The sequence below is a fragment of the Erpetoichthys calabaricus genome, chromosome 1 (genome assembly GCF_900747795.2).
Source record: "Erpetoichthys calabaricus chromosome 1, fErpCal1.3, whole genome shotgun sequence".
In the NCBI taxonomy this organism is placed as follows: domain Eukaryota; kingdom Metazoa; phylum Chordata; class Cladistia; order Polypteriformes; family Polypteridae; genus Erpetoichthys; species Erpetoichthys calabaricus.
In genome coordinates this window covers 279,898,709-279,914,084 of record NC_041394.2, presented here as the reverse complement: position 1 = coordinate 279,914,084, position 15,376 = coordinate 279,898,709, and the positions used below count along the sequence as shown (strand labels likewise).

Below are 15,376 nucleotides of genomic sequence, written 5' to 3'. Positions count from 1 at the left end.
TGCTCCTCGATCAGTAACAGTCAATTCTGAAAAGTTTTTTTCAAACAGTAAAACGCCAAAGTTTTCATACATTTTAATTGTGCTTGCTTCAAACGGGGTCACAAAAACTACCCTTGACACAAAGTTGTAGCTCTCATCAATATAATGGATGGTAGCAGATATGAAAGAGGTTTTCCTCAATGTTTTCGGACCAAATATCAGTTGTGACAACACATCCATAATTATTAACAGTCTCTAGCATATCACACACAATATCCTTTCTTAGTTTTTGGTCTTTTCTATAACGTTCCACAATACAGTCGTCAGATAGGGCAGTACCTCATTAAACTTCAGACTTTCTAATTTTGCCTGCTGTATCAAATAGCCACTGCTCAGGTTGAATACAGCCACCACCAGATACTGTGTTGTATGGCTGTATATTCTTCCAAACAAAATCCACTCATTTATCCCAAGTTTTCCTTTTAGCATTAGTTGCTACTTTTGACAGGTTTGGCAAGAATGTCAGTTTAGTTGGACCCTTGGCTACTGCATACACGTGGAGCTTTAAACCTGAGATGCCCGATTTATGTCCACTGTAGGTTAGTATATTTATCACATCAAGCACTTGGTTGACATAGCCATCAATAACAATTGAAAATGACTGCCAAAAGTCATGTTTTCCGTTTTGCAGTCTTGTATTCTCCTTTTTTTAATGCTGTCCGCTGTGGATGTAAGGCTGTCTCCAGAGAAGGCTGTATGCGAGACTGTACATGCATGCATCCTAAATGCTTAGGCAAATGAACTATATATACAGAGAGAATTAATGTATGTTTTATTTCAATTTTAAAATTTCCCTGACTAGCTCCCACCCACAATACTGAAAATCAGTCCCACATCATAAGAAATTGCATTGGGTCCCACGAGTCCCACAGTGCAGACTTCTACCCTGGAGCATAAGCTGACCTCAACCGAGTGAATATTACATTTGAAAGCTGCTTCAATTCATACTGAGGATACATACAGAATGTTTGTCTATTTGTAGGTTTGTTTCCCAGCCAATTTTTTTTTTTTGAGACTTTATTTTGTATTAAATACCTACTTTATTTATTTGGAAGTGACCAAATAATTTACCTTGTGTTCTGCTGTAAAACTTGAAAGCTTTAAGATTTTAGTTTTAGGTTTAAGATTTTAGAATTAAGATTTTATGTATCTGGAATTGAGCAACAAAATCTAGTGTGTTCTCTTGTAAAATATGAAATCTTTTGACTGGTCAAAACTGAGACTTTATTTTGTATTACCTATTTTACTTATTTGGAATTCACCAATTTAGTTGTGCATTTTGTTTGTGTTCTCCTGTAACACTTGCAGCTTTTGACTGGTCAGAAGTAAAATTTTAGTTTATTATATATACTGTGGGAAACAGGCCGGACACAGACAGGTAGACATCACTGATTTCAACCCACATACGTATATTTACACAATAGTTACAAAAGTGAAACACACACAACCCACTTCACCCCAAAGTCCAGGCCTTCTTCCTCAAATGCCTTTTCAGGTCCGCCTCCACTCCTCTCCTCCGAGCTCTGTCCTCCTACACTCCTGACTCAAGCCATCGAATGGAGGGAGGCAGCCCCTTTTATACACACCCGGATGTGCTCCAGGTACCTCTCGATTAGCTTCCGCCGGCACTCCCCAGTGTGGCGGAAGTACCGGCTGTGCACCTGGAAGTACTCCTTGTGTCCCTGGTCTTCTTCTCCCCAGCACTTCCGGGTGTGGCGGAAGTGCTGAGGGCCAGGGCTCCTCAGGCATTTAGGCGCCCCCTGGCAGTGACCATGGGCCCCTATAGGGTTGAGCTTCCCAGCTCAGGTCCCGTTGTCCCCAAAGCCACCAGGGTGGTCGCCCTCTCGTGGTCTGGAGGAGGTGTAAGCCCTCCTCCTGTCCTCCTGGGGGTCCCGGCTAGGTACCACCCCCAGCCACTCGCCACAATACCTATTTTATTTATTTGAAATACAGTGGTATAATGTTGTACAGTACACTTGTCATGTTCAACTTCTGACAGGAATTAATATTTAAATCAAAATTAACTTTATGATATCTTCACGTCTCACCTAGGAGTAAAAAGGAACCTTTAAGCTTAACAAAAATAGTGATTTTATTTATATAGTGATATATAATCGACTGATATGAAAAACATAAGATTATTTCTACATCACCCAACCCTAGCACCAGGACTGCCATAACCCAAACCCCCTACCTCCCACTCCTCCACATCGATATCCGTACATATAAATGAAGAAAATGAACACCAGTATGAGGCAATCGCCTCGTGGCCTGCAATGGATGCGACAATATTTTTTAATCCATTAAACTGGCCACATTAATCACAGAAATTAACATTTTACTTTCCCAAGCTTGATAAATTTACCATGCATGCAAGAAAGTCCAAAGTTTATTAAAAAATTTGGTATCCTTCTGCCCGACTTGAAAAGAAGAGAAAGAATGTATTTAAATTTTATCTAATGTATAATTGCCGATGTCAGGCTTAAAACATTCTGATCACAGACAGATAGAACAATGCTCTCACCACAATCCCTCCATATCAAACAGTCCTTTTATAAAAACATTTCTAATTACAAGTAACTCAGACAGTAATCTTAACAAAATTTAGCTTTGTAGTAGTGATGATTTAAAAATGTCTCCATGAATTAGCATTCCTCAATATCTACTGTCTGCGCTGGTATCCCGAAGGTTGCCGGTTCGAATCCCCGTCACTGCCAAAAAGGCCACTGCTCTGCTGGGCCCTTGAGCAAGGCCCTTAACCTGTAATTGCTCCAGGGGCACTGTATAATGGCTGACCCTGCGCTCTGACCCCAAGGGGTATGCGAAAACTACCAAATTCCTAATACAAGAAATTGTATAAGGCGAAATAAAGAACAAAAACAACAACAAAAAAAAAAAAACAAAATACTTGCACTTCTTTAGCTGTGGATCTACCATATTTTGGGTTAACCAATAAAAGCACAGTTGTTCTCTTTTTATTTTACAGTTACATTTTTTACAAAGCACAAGTTTGGATTTATGAATAAAGCAGTCCAAATAATTAAATAAAAAAAAAAAAAAATCAATAGCGGATAAGAGGAAGTATTAATTTCCTTTTGTGTTTTAAATATTTCAAGATGAAATTTAAAAACAAAAATACACCAGGTAATCAACCTACTTTCTCCAATGGTGGCTGAATACTTTGTTCTAAAGTACCTTTACAGAGATCAATTATTCTACTTTAAGCAATAGTATAGATGCCAAAATTGTGGAAGCTTGAGGAATAGTTTAGGGGGCTTACAGTCAAGGGGGAGACTGAATCTCCAAAGAATGGTTTATTTAATAAACAGGATTGAATTAATATATATTTAAATATTCCTAAAATCAATGGTCTCTTCAATCATTAGTCCTATTAGGATCATTTGGAAATGAGGAATGGATCTCAAACGTTGGAAGACTGACAGCATAAATAAAAAGGAGGTAAAAGGTATTATGGAGGTGGACACAAGACTCATTTCTCCACATGTTATAGCCTTCAGTATCATGTATTTCTGTGCTGCAGTTTCTAATCAAGTATACTTACATTGGTAAAATGATCCTCATTTTTCACATTGCTTTCACTCCTTAAATACTTCTGTTGTCCACACTTCTTCATTTTAGAAAAAACTGGGCTATGTCAAAAAAAAAAAAAAGTTTTCATGAGAAAATATAATCTTTAATTGAAAATTACTAGCAGAAGCAATTCATTTGAAAACAATTTAGAGCATACAACCATATAACTACACAAAAAAGACAATGCAGTGTCACAATATTTCTGTAGGTAACTCTTCATACTGGGATCTGCTAAAAGTTTGGCATTTTTCAAGTTGAAGTTATTTCCTCATAATCATGGTATATATTAATTTGCCACACAAAACTGAGTTCTGAAGTGGTGCTTTTTTTAAACATTTTAAAAATACCTTGTCTGTTCCAGCAGCTAGGACTAATGGATACACCGGTCCATAGCTGAATGAAAAACTTACTGAATACATCCAGTTTTTAAGTTAAAAATATTAAGAAAGTATTGATTTGTGTCTTCAGATTGTACACATATTGTAAAACAGCATATCCATTTTTTTTCTGATTTTAAAATCAAATAGCATTTCATACAAATAATTCAAGTTTAACAAAAAAAATGTTCAAAACAAATCAACCCCCTCCCCTGAGAAAGAGAGCTAGGCCAGCAGTGTAAAACTTAAAGCTAGTAAATAGATAAATGAATAAAGATAAATGGATTAAAAGTCTGTGGTGGGCTGGCGCCCTGCCCGGGGTTTGTTTCTTGCCTTGCGCCCTGTGTTTGCTGGGATTGGCTCCAGCAGATCTCCGTGACCCTGTAATTAGGATATAGCGGGTTGGATAATGGATGGATGGATGGATGGATTAAAAGTGGGGAGAGAACCTGCTTCCTCAATTTAAATGCTTATTCTAAAATGTTATTGATTAGATCCTGCCAGGTTTTGAAAAAGTTTTGTACAGATCCTCTAAGTGCAAATTTGATTTTTTCCAATTTCAAATAGTATATAACATCAGTTACTCACCGACTTAGAATAAGAGAGTTAGGATTCTTCCAGTTGAGCAAGATAAGTCTACGTGCCAATAGTGAAGTAAAGGCAATCACAGTTTGTTTGACTCAAAGAACTTTTTCAGTGAGGCTAGATGAATTTAGCTCCTCCTCTGCTTCACTATCTTGTGGGGTTCCGCAAGGCTCCATACTTGGTCCTCTGCTATTTTCTTTGTATCTCCTGCCTCTTGGCTCTATTCTTAGAAAGCATAATATTGCTTTCCGTTGTTATGTAGACGATACTCAGGTTTATGTACCACTCAAACGCAAGGATGCTTACTCCATACATACTTTGGTTATGTGCCTAGAAGAGGTGAAAGCTTGGATGGCATTGAACTTCTTAAATTTTAATGAAAATAAGACAGAGGTTATAGTTTTTGGTCCTGGGAGCACCAGTGGGTCTATTTCTACTTCTGCTCCTGTGGATTTGGGTCCCCTTGCACAATACGGTATGCCTGTAATTACAAATTTGGGTTTTAGGATAGATGAGGATTTTAGACTGGATGGTCAGATCAGTGCGGTGGTGAAATCTGTTTTTTTTTCAGTTAAGATGTTTGGCGAAGATAAAAAACATTCTTCCCAAAGATCAATTTACAACAGTAATCCACGCCTTCATTACAACCCGGTTGGACTATTGTAATTCGTTGTATGTTGGTGTTACCCAGTCTACCCTGTCTCGGCTGCAGCTGGTGCAAAATGCTGCTGCACGCGTTTTAACTGGCACGCGAAAAAATGAGCACATTATACCTATATTATCCTCACTGCACTGGCTGCCTGTTCAGTTTAGAGTTCATTTTAAGATTCTTTTATTTGTTTTTAAGTCCTTAAATGGGCTTGCTCCGCCCTAACTCGTTGAGCTGCTGCATATGCACTCTCCTTCCCGCTCACTCAGATCAGCTGGTCAGCCGTTTCTGGATGTGGCTAGGACTCCGCAAAAGCTCTGGGGGGATAGGGCTTTTTCCGTTGTGGCTCCAAGGCTCTGGAATTCACTGCCGATCCACATTAGACAGGCCTCCTCACTGCCCATTTTTAAGTCTGCTCTTAAGACTTACCTTTTTGGTTTGGCGTTTGATCCTGTGTGAGCAGTTGATTTTTCTCTGTTTTAACTCTGTTCAGTTGTTCTTACTATGTTTTAAATTCGTTTTATTTATTGTATTTTATTTACTTATTTATTATTTTGTTTTTGTTTAAAATTTATTTTAGCCTACGTTCAGCACTTTGGTCAGCGGCTGTTGTATGTAAAGTGCTTTATAAATAAAGTTGACTTGACTTGACTTCTCCACACTAAGCCCATCTGGGAGTACACTAAACACAGCTATTAGTGGATTAGGAGGGATTGTGACATCAAGACTGTCTGAAAGGCATTTAAAGATTTGGTCCAAAATGATGTTAATTTGGTGCAGGCCCAAAACATGCGGCTCAATGAGGCCGGAATTTGATTGCAATGTTTGCAGGTTAGATCTTGCCCTGGAAACATTTTGAACAATTTTAAACAAGAGAGATGCGTTTGATAAATTATTTTGAGTTGAATAATTCTATGCTTTGTGAATATGAAGCTCGAGTGAATTCTGTGCATTGCTACTTTCCACTCCTTTTCTGAGATGTTGAGTGAGAGATCCTTTTCCCACAGTGCTCTTGGATTTTTAGTATATCCATGTTTTAAGAAGGTAAAAAAGCAATTCACTGTTGTGAAATTCAGACATTTTAAAAGGAGACTGTGCACCTTGCTCTGCCACTCATATTTTTCCGCAGCAACTTTCATGGCCAGGGGTGTGGATTCACCTCAGAAAGTCATCGCCAAGTGCGATTACTGACACTAAATGTTGATGCCTTTTGTGAATTGTTGTCTATGTTCTGTAGACAACTAGGCAAGAATAACTGAAAAAGGCACACTTGTGATTACTTTTATTCTTTCAATATACAGAAGCTTATTTCTTTATTTCAATGGCTGCTGTCATCATACAGCGACACCTGTTCCCACCTCACTCCACTCACCCAGGCTCAAAGGATGCCTGTATGCCACTCTGTACCCCCTTGCAGCTATACATCAGAAGCACAACTTCAGTCTGCATTTTTCTACCAAACACACAAACTATACTAGTAACGTGTCACATTAGGTACGGCTAATAGAGCCTCTTAACAGGATAATCAGGATAATAGTTTACAGGCTCAGCTAGCGCTGTACCTGTGGTTTACATCTTTGTCCCCCCCAGCCTTCAGTGTTGCTGCTGCTCAAGTAGCTGCTCTTATGCCAGCTTCTGAAGATAGCGCAGACCTGTCTGCATGAGTTTTGCATGTTCACCCCATGTATTTATAGATTGACTGCTATTTGTACAAAGTACAATGAACTTTTATGTGCTCTTTTCACTATGAATCTTGCTGTCAGGGCCATCACTCTATTATAAAAAGAAATCCTGTCCCCTGTCCTGATAGTCTACGATACGTGATCTTCTCAGAAGATAATTTAAAGACCCACGAGACGAAAGAGGCCTGCCACGGTGCATCTCACAGGAACATAGAACGAGAGTCTTGCAAGACACACCCTACTTACAAGCAATATCAAAAAAAAAACAAATCAGTAGTGTAAAGGCAGTCATGCAGCACACACAGCTCCAGGGCTCTCAGTGCATATAAAGTGTATAAGGTCAATACGGTAGAAATTAAATGAATAGGGTAGAAATGAAACGTCGACGATTAAACGAAGAAGAAAGAAAAGCGCGAAGAAAAGAGACCCAAAAGCGATGGAGAGAAAAAAATGCTAAAAAGAAAAACAATAATCTAGGTGCAAATTTAGAAAATAAGGAACGTGATGATCAGCCCAGAACAAGTGGAATGGAAAAAAAGCACATCCAATCGGGTGCGGAGAAAAGAGACTCAAATGCGTTGGACAGAAAAATGAGCAAAAAAGAATAATCGAGGTGCAAATTCAGAAAATAAGGAAAGTAACTATCAGCCCGGAACAAGTGGAATTGAAAAAAGCACGTCCAATCTGGCTCAGAATTAAAAGACAATGAATAAAAGAAAGTAGAACTTCATAAAGACGTTTACAAACGTTGACGCTAAACACATGCAGAGCAGGTTAGAGACTATGAAGCCAGTGAAATTAGAAAGGCTCAAAAAAACAAAAAACGGCGCTATACACATGTGGAGAAAGCTGCGACAGCAGCTACCACAACCGAACATGAGCAGCATTATACATCCTGCAAGAAAGAATTCAAACACACCCGGGGCCAGTAATAAAAGACAGGTATGCTTTTACAAAGTCACGCGAGACCAGGCAGTGAGCCATCATTTAAAACAAGTCAACAGACCTCTAAGCTAGCAGTTGTTGGATTGCTTTTGGCAGGCAAGCATCATGTGCTCAGAGCTCTTAAAACAACGACATGCGACAGGCAGAAGAGGCAGCTAGCAAAAAGACAGCAAATGATCCAAAGGCATATCCTTAGCGTACGTTCAGCTGCAACACCCTTCACAACATGAGCAGTATTACAGTAATCCCTCCTCGATCGCTGGGGTTGTGTTCCAGAACCCCCCGCGAAAGGTGAAAATCCGTGAAGTAGAAACCATATGTTTATATGGTTATTTTTATATTGTCATGCTTGGGTCACAGATTTGCACAGAAACACAGGAGGTTGTAGAGAGACAGGAACTTTATTCAAACACTTCAAACAAACATTTGTCTCTTTTTCAAAAGTTTAAACTGTGCTCCATGACAAGACAGAGATGACAGTTCCGTCTCACAATTAAAAGAATGCAAACATATCTTCCTCTTCAAAGGAGTGCGCGTCGGGAGCAGAGAGAGAGAGAAAAAAGCAAACAATCAAAAATCAATAGGGCTGTTTGGCTTTTAAGTATGCGAAGCACCGCCGGACAAACCAGCTGCAAGGAAGAGAGCAATGTGAAGGTAGTCTTTCAGCATTTTTTAGAGGTGCGTCCGTATCCTCTAGGCCAGTGTGCGAACAGCCCCTCTGCTCACACCCCCTCCGTCAGGAGCAGAGAATGTCAGAGAGAGTGAGAGAGACAAAGAAAAACAAACAATCAAAAATCAAAACGTGCCGTTCAAGCTTTGAAGTATGCGAAGCACTGTGCGGGAAGCATGTCGCTTGACAAAGCCGGAAGGGAGCAATGTGAAGATAATCTTTCAGCATTTTTAGACGACCGTCCGTATCGTCTAGGGGTGCGAACAGCCCCCCTGCTCACACCCCCTCCAACAGGAGCAGAGAATGTCAGAGCAAGAGAGAGAGAAAGGTAAACAATCAAAAATCAATACGTGCTGTTTGATCTTTTAGGTATGCGAAGCACCGTGCAGGAAGCATATCGCTTGACAAAGCAGCCACATGTAAGCCCAGCAAGGATGGCAGCAATGTGAAGGTAATCTTTCAGAGTTTTTTGAGGAGCGGCCGTATCCTCTAGGGGTGCGAACAGCCCCCGTGCTCACAATATATTTGAGGAGTTTTATTTAATACGTAATACGCGCTCTGGTTGGATATCTTCTCAGCCATCTGCCAATAGCGTCCCTTGTATGAAATCAACTGGGCAAACCAAATGAGGAAGCATGTACCAGAAATTAAAAGACCCATTGTCCGCAGAAATCCACGAACCAGCAAAAAATCTGCGATATATATTTAAATATGCTTATATATAAAATCCGCGATAGAGTGAAGCCGTGAAAGTCGAAGCGCGATATAGCGAGGGATTACTGTATACGTCTGGGAAGAAAGAGCTGTAACCTTGCGCAAGGCAGGAAATAAAGAAACAAGTATTGTTTTTACAAAAGTTTTTAAAGTAAAAGTGAAAATAATGCATATGTAACAATTCACAAGAAAATAATCTCTTTAAATTGCAGATTGCCTGCTTAAGGTAAAGTCATCCCTGATGAATGGGGACATGGGAATGAGGGGTCCTTTCATCGGATTAGCGCTATTTCAGATGTGGAATGGCAAAATGGGGGAGACAGCTTGATGAATGAGGTCTCCAGGACTTGAAACAAATCCAAATCATATTATGTGATATCATCTAATGTGAAATTCTACTCCGTACTTCTAGAATTTTTATTTTTATATTGTATTGAGGATTTATTCTGTTCTATGTATTGTACTGTACGGCTCAGAATTAAAAGACAATGAGTAAAATGACATTTACAAACGTTGTCGCTAAACACATGCAGAGCAGGTTAGAGACTATGAAACCAGTGAAATTAGAAAGGCTCAAAAAACAAACAAACAAACAAAAAAAAAAAAAGGCGCTATACACATGTGGAGAAAATTAAAGGATATGAAAGTAGGAAAATTAGAAAATATAAAAAAAGAAAGTAAAGATCGCAGTAGCGCAAACAAACAAACAAACTGCCTCATTTAACTATGCACCAGTCTAACTTTGGTTTTGCACAATAATTACTACACTATTGCGCGCCTTAACACTTAATTCTACCTTATTCGCATAATTTTACTTATTTATTACGTTCTACTATACTGTTATCTTTCAATCTATGACTTTTTGTTAATTTAACTGATATTCTTGGAATTTGCACAGTTTTTGATAAGCGGATCAAGATGCATTTCACTGCATGTTGTCCTGTATAACTATGCATGTGACAAATAAAGAATCTTGAGAATTTCAAAAACGGAGTTTACCGCACATGCATTTATTGGTAACTTTGTTCATGTATATATATTTATCTGTCTGCTTATTTAAAAAGCTACATTTACCCCAGGAGTCAAAAACGTTCTGTCTAGCCCTTGTACAAAAACCTAGACAAAAGCTAGAGTATCACCTTAGTAACCCCATGTACTTTTGGAACTGTGAGAGGAAAATAGCACGACTTTACAGAAAGGAGTCCAATGCAGAACTCTACTTACTTTTTACTTTGTAAAAAAAAAAAATATGAACTGCTGATGATGTAGATCGTTTTGTCTGTGCTGAAATTCCAAACAGAACATGACCTCATTAAAAAGATTCAGCATATTGGGACTCGCAAGATTACAAATATTGTTTTTACAGAAGTTCTGAAATAAAAGCGAAACTAATGAAATAGCAACAATTCAAAGAAAAAAAAAAATCTTAAAAGTGTGTATCTGGAAAACCAAACACAGGGGTTGGCAAGCGAAGCCCCCTAGTATATAATAACAACAACAACAAAGAAAGTAATGGGCAAAAAGGAAGTGCTGTTTAGTAAAAAATATTAAATTTGATGTAACAGCACATCTCTATGTTATTAAAAGCCAAAGCAGAACATAAAAGTTAAAAAAAGAACAGCACTGGCAAAAGTAAGATTATAAGCAGAATACAGCTTCACGCTGAGGGTGTATCGGGTTGTCTTCACTCTAGCCATGAAGGAAGCTCTGTGAGTAGAAAAAGCGAAAAGTATTCTTACCTCAAGAGAAAAAAAAAAGTTCCAGGAATTTGCAATAAAATAATTATTTTTAGTTTTGTTATCACAAGGATGCCTCACAAAAGGAATATTTTTTTAAAGCAAACGTTTTGCTCTTTCAGTAAGTTTTAAGGCTTTTGTTTTCACACTTGTATTCCTTCCTGCACCATGACTTTAAAGCACAAGAACAGTCTCCTTTTTTAAATTTATGAAAAAAATGCTTCACTATAGAACACAATTTCATGTGGTAAAATATGCCATGAGTGTGAACAAACATCCTTTACTTGAACAATACCAAACTTAACCTCAAACCAATTAAATTTATTCACCTGAACAGAAAGGTGGTTTAAGCTGCCAAGAAACAGAATTAAAAATACAGCACTAACACAAGTTCCCCAGAAAATCTGAAAAGTTAGTCATGTAATGTGAAACAAATGCAATATCTGCACAGCAGGCATTAAAAGAGGGATTGAATGACAATACAAAATAATAAAATGTAGTAACGTAGAACTCAATATGAGAGATATTATACACACAAAAAAGAGCTTATCTGCAAAGAATGGGGTAGGTGGATCACAGAATGGTAGGTACTGCTGAGGAACAAAAGAAAAGGCAGAATACCTTGGTGTTTCAGGAACAAATAAATCTGCAGAATCTGAACAACTGCTCTTGCTTGAAGAGTCCAGAATATCAGAAATGTCGTGCATGTTACTAGAATCAAAAGCTCCATTCATTAATACTCCAAACAGTGTACTTGAGCTGCTTTCCTCAACTGAAACGTTGTCTGCCATTGTGCACACTAAACTTGCTGCAATCCTGTAAAAATATAAAAAGAAAATGCAAAAAAATGCAATATCAAAAAGCGAAACAAAAAAGAATGACCATTTCTGACACATCCTCCCCACATTCATATCCTGGGAAAGGAGCAATTGCCCGACTAAATACTAAAACAGCTTCAGACAACATAAAAGGAGAAAATGTACAGTATATGTATATAAACAAATACACATTACCGACTTTTAAAAGTAAACTTTTGTCATTTGCTACTGTAATGGTTGTGACATTTACACTTAAGACCACTTTCTACAGCATATTCTAAATTAAAGACAGGATTTTTTTTTTCAACAAAAAGTTGCCAGAAATCACACACGCAGACAACTAGGGCAAGACCCCCCAAAGCACAAACGATGCACATCATGTCATGTTTTCGTAATTGTAAAAACTTTAAGAGGAGCAGGCGAGAGACGTGAACTTTATTTATGAAGCATGCTCGCTTCCTGATGCAAGATTTAAATAATGCCATTGTGAAACACTTGTAAAACACCATTGGGGGCTGACAGCAGAAGGGCGCTATATAAAATAATGACCCTTTGAAATATGTACTTCATAAACAATGTTGCAAGGTTAAAGCCTATAGTGCATAACACTGGTCTCTTGAAACCACTAACTGTTTTTGGGATATTCATCTATTACACTCCGGTGAATTCTTTATATTCGACGATCATCAAAGCACACTGAAACATATGACATACAAACTACAATAAAAAAACAGCCCAAATTAAATTCGATTCACAAGCTCGAGCACCGGGTTGGTGGAAAATAAGATTCGTGTGGTACAGACGCGTTTTAACACGTGTTAGAGGGTCCCCAATGAGAACAAAACTTTACTAAATAAAAATAACTAAAACGACCCCCACCTTCTAAGATCAAAGTGAAATGGCAAATCCCTGCCAGAAGAGGCCTATTCTTGCCGGTTAAATGATTGCTACGTATACTACACAGTCACATCATATAACGAGGAACACGAACACGTGAAAGATGGATAAAAAGGAGCCTATTTACATTTCAGAACAGAGAGTATAACTCTACGGCCACAGTAAAACCTCGGGTAGCTCATCGGCTCAAAGTTGAACGGTGCCAAACCGATCAACCGATTCAACAAAGGCGACTTCAGGGAGGCACATATACTAACGGCTATTCGACTTATAATAAAACGCCTTTGTTTTCTGAGAACATATACTTACCGTTCCTTTCTTTCGGGTGGTCAGCCTTTTTTTTTTTTTATACAATCTACATTTTCGAATTTTGAACCAATCGCGAGAATTTCAAGCGCTCGTGTGACGTCATTTCTAAGCGCCCTAAAGCTACTTCCGGTGAGTGCGGGAGGGGCGTCAGAGGGCGGTGTGATTACTTGAATCGTAACGCTTGGATACATTTAAAACATAACAAACAAAAACTGATCAAAAAAGGCAACGGAAGAGTGAGGAAGTTGACAGCGCACCAGCTGTTTGATAAACTGTTCATCCGTTTTAAAAACTCTTTTGTGTTAAAGTTAGAAATCGGGGGTATAAATCGACACTGAAATGCAGATTATATAGTATCAGCCTTTTTAACATTTTTTGACAAACTTGAAAATTATGGTATAAAACCTACAAATGATTGTTATGACTAGTTGAGGTAAAAATATAAAATGAACAGTGAAACAAAAGTTGGAAATATATAATACATTTTAAGTTAAAAGAAATCATTTCGCGTAGAATGTTTTACTCAGTGAAAACATCCTGAAACTTATTTTTCAGGTTAATAATAATAATACATTTTATTTGTATAGCGCCTTTCCCATGCTCAAGGCGCTTTACAGAGTTTACGAAAGAACGGCAGGGTATACAGTATATAGCATTGTCCTAAACCAGATAAATAAATAGAGAAGAGTAAGATAGTGAATTCAGAGAAATGCAGACAACATAATTGATGGTCTAGCACACACACACACACACAGAGGTTACTTGAGCATCTTGACATAGAGGTAAACTCAGAGAGGGGTGTAATAACGTCAGGTGGAGCTAAAAGCCTTCCTGAACAGATGGGTTTTGAGTTGTTTCTTGAATTCATGGAGTCAGCTGATCTAATTAATTTCGGTAGGTCATTCCAGAGTCTGGGCGCTATACAGCTGAAGGCCCTGTCACCCATGGAGTGTAGATTAATGTGGGGTACAACAAGATTGCCAGAATCAGAGGACTTTAGTGGGCGGACAGGCACATACAGTAGTGATGTAGAAGGTCACTGATGTAGTTTGGCGCAAGGTCATTTAAGGCTTTGTAGGTTATTACTGTAATAGAATTTTATATTCAATTCTTTACGACACGGGGAGCCAGTGAAGGCAGGGCAGGATGGGTGTTATGTGTTCGCTGCTGCTGGTTCGAGTAAGGACTCTTGCAGCCGAGTTTTCAATAAGCTGGAGCTGTGATATAAGATTAGAAGGGGCACCTGCCAGTAGGGAATTACAATAATCAATGCGGGATGTGATAAAAGCATGGACAAGTTTCTCAGCATTAGAGAAGGAGAGGAAGGAGCGAACACGGGATATGCTACGGAGGTGAAAGTAAGAAAGTTTCTTAATGTGATTTATGTGAGCGGAATAAGAAAGGGAGGAATCAAAAATGACACCAAGATTCTTTGCAGTAGAGGCAGGTCTGATGAGATCACCACCAAGATTGACTGGGAAGGAACTCATTTTATTAAGTTGCATTGTGGTCCCAATTTGCAGGAGTTCAGTTTTGTTGCAGTTTAATCTTAAAGAGTTCAGCTCCAACCAAGTATTAATTCCACTGAGGCAGGTTGTGAGCTGAGAAAGCTCTGATGAAGTTCCACTTTTAGCATTGAAATAGAGTTGAGTATCGTCTGCATAAAAATGATAACCCAGTCCAAAGCTACGAATAATATGGCCAAGGGGAAGCAAGAGAAGAGGCCGGAGGACAGAGCCCTGAGGAACTCCTTGTGTGACTGGCACTGAGCTGGATCTGCTGTTGCCAAGACTTAACAAACTCTTGCCTGTCAGTCAGGTAGGACTTGAACCACTGGAGGGCAGTGCCAGAGATACCCAGCATGTTCTCCATTCTGGACAGTAGAATGTCATGTCTGACAGTGTCAAATGCTGCACCGAGGTGTAATAGAATTAATATGCTGGTTTGCCTGCTGCCATAAGCAAATCATTGGTTACCCGTAGCAGAGCAGTTTCACAGCTGTGCTGTGCTCTGAAACCAGACTGAAAGGGTTCCATCAAATTATTAGAAGTTAAGTAGTTGGTGAGTGGGGAAGCTACAACATACTCAAGAACTTTTGACAGAAAAGGTAAGTGGGAAAAAGACCGAAAATTGTTAAGATTGTCAGCATCAAGACCAGACTTTTTTAACATTGGGGTTACAGAAGCGGTTTTAAAAGTGATCGGCACAGAGCCAATGTCAAGGGATGTGTTTATTATTGTTGTAACAGTCGGGATTATGGCATGAAGGCAGGATTTAAGTAGTGTCCTGGGGATGGGGTCCAGTACGCAAGTAGTCGGCTTCATCTTACAAAGCAGATGTGACTGGTGAGAACTTAGAGAAGGA

The 15,376-nt window shown here is 38.8% G+C and overlaps 1 protein-coding gene across 2 annotated transcripts in view; it reads right to left on the bottom strand.

Moving 5' to 3' along the window:
• LOC114662230 (uncharacterized) overlaps positions 1-13,137 on the bottom strand; it is a 59,190-nt gene extending 46,053 nt beyond the window's left edge. Inside the window, exons 1-3 of one of the 2 annotated variants that reach the window (XM_028815632.2) lie at positions 13,013-13,137; positions 11,610-11,804; positions 3,602-3,689 (exon numbers count right to left, since the gene is read on the bottom strand). In XM_028815632.2, the coding sequence (XP_028671465.1) occupies positions 3,602-3,689; positions 11,610-11,779 (258 nt within the window). In that variant the 5' untranslated portion in view covers positions 11,780-11,804; positions 13,013-13,137. Of the gene's footprint in view, positions 1-3,601; positions 3,690-11,609; positions 11,805-12,830; positions 12,975-13,012 lie in introns of those variants that run through there. The other variant, XM_028815624.2, reaches the window with a different exon arrangement.
• Positions 13,138-15,376: the final 2,239 nt, after the last annotated feature.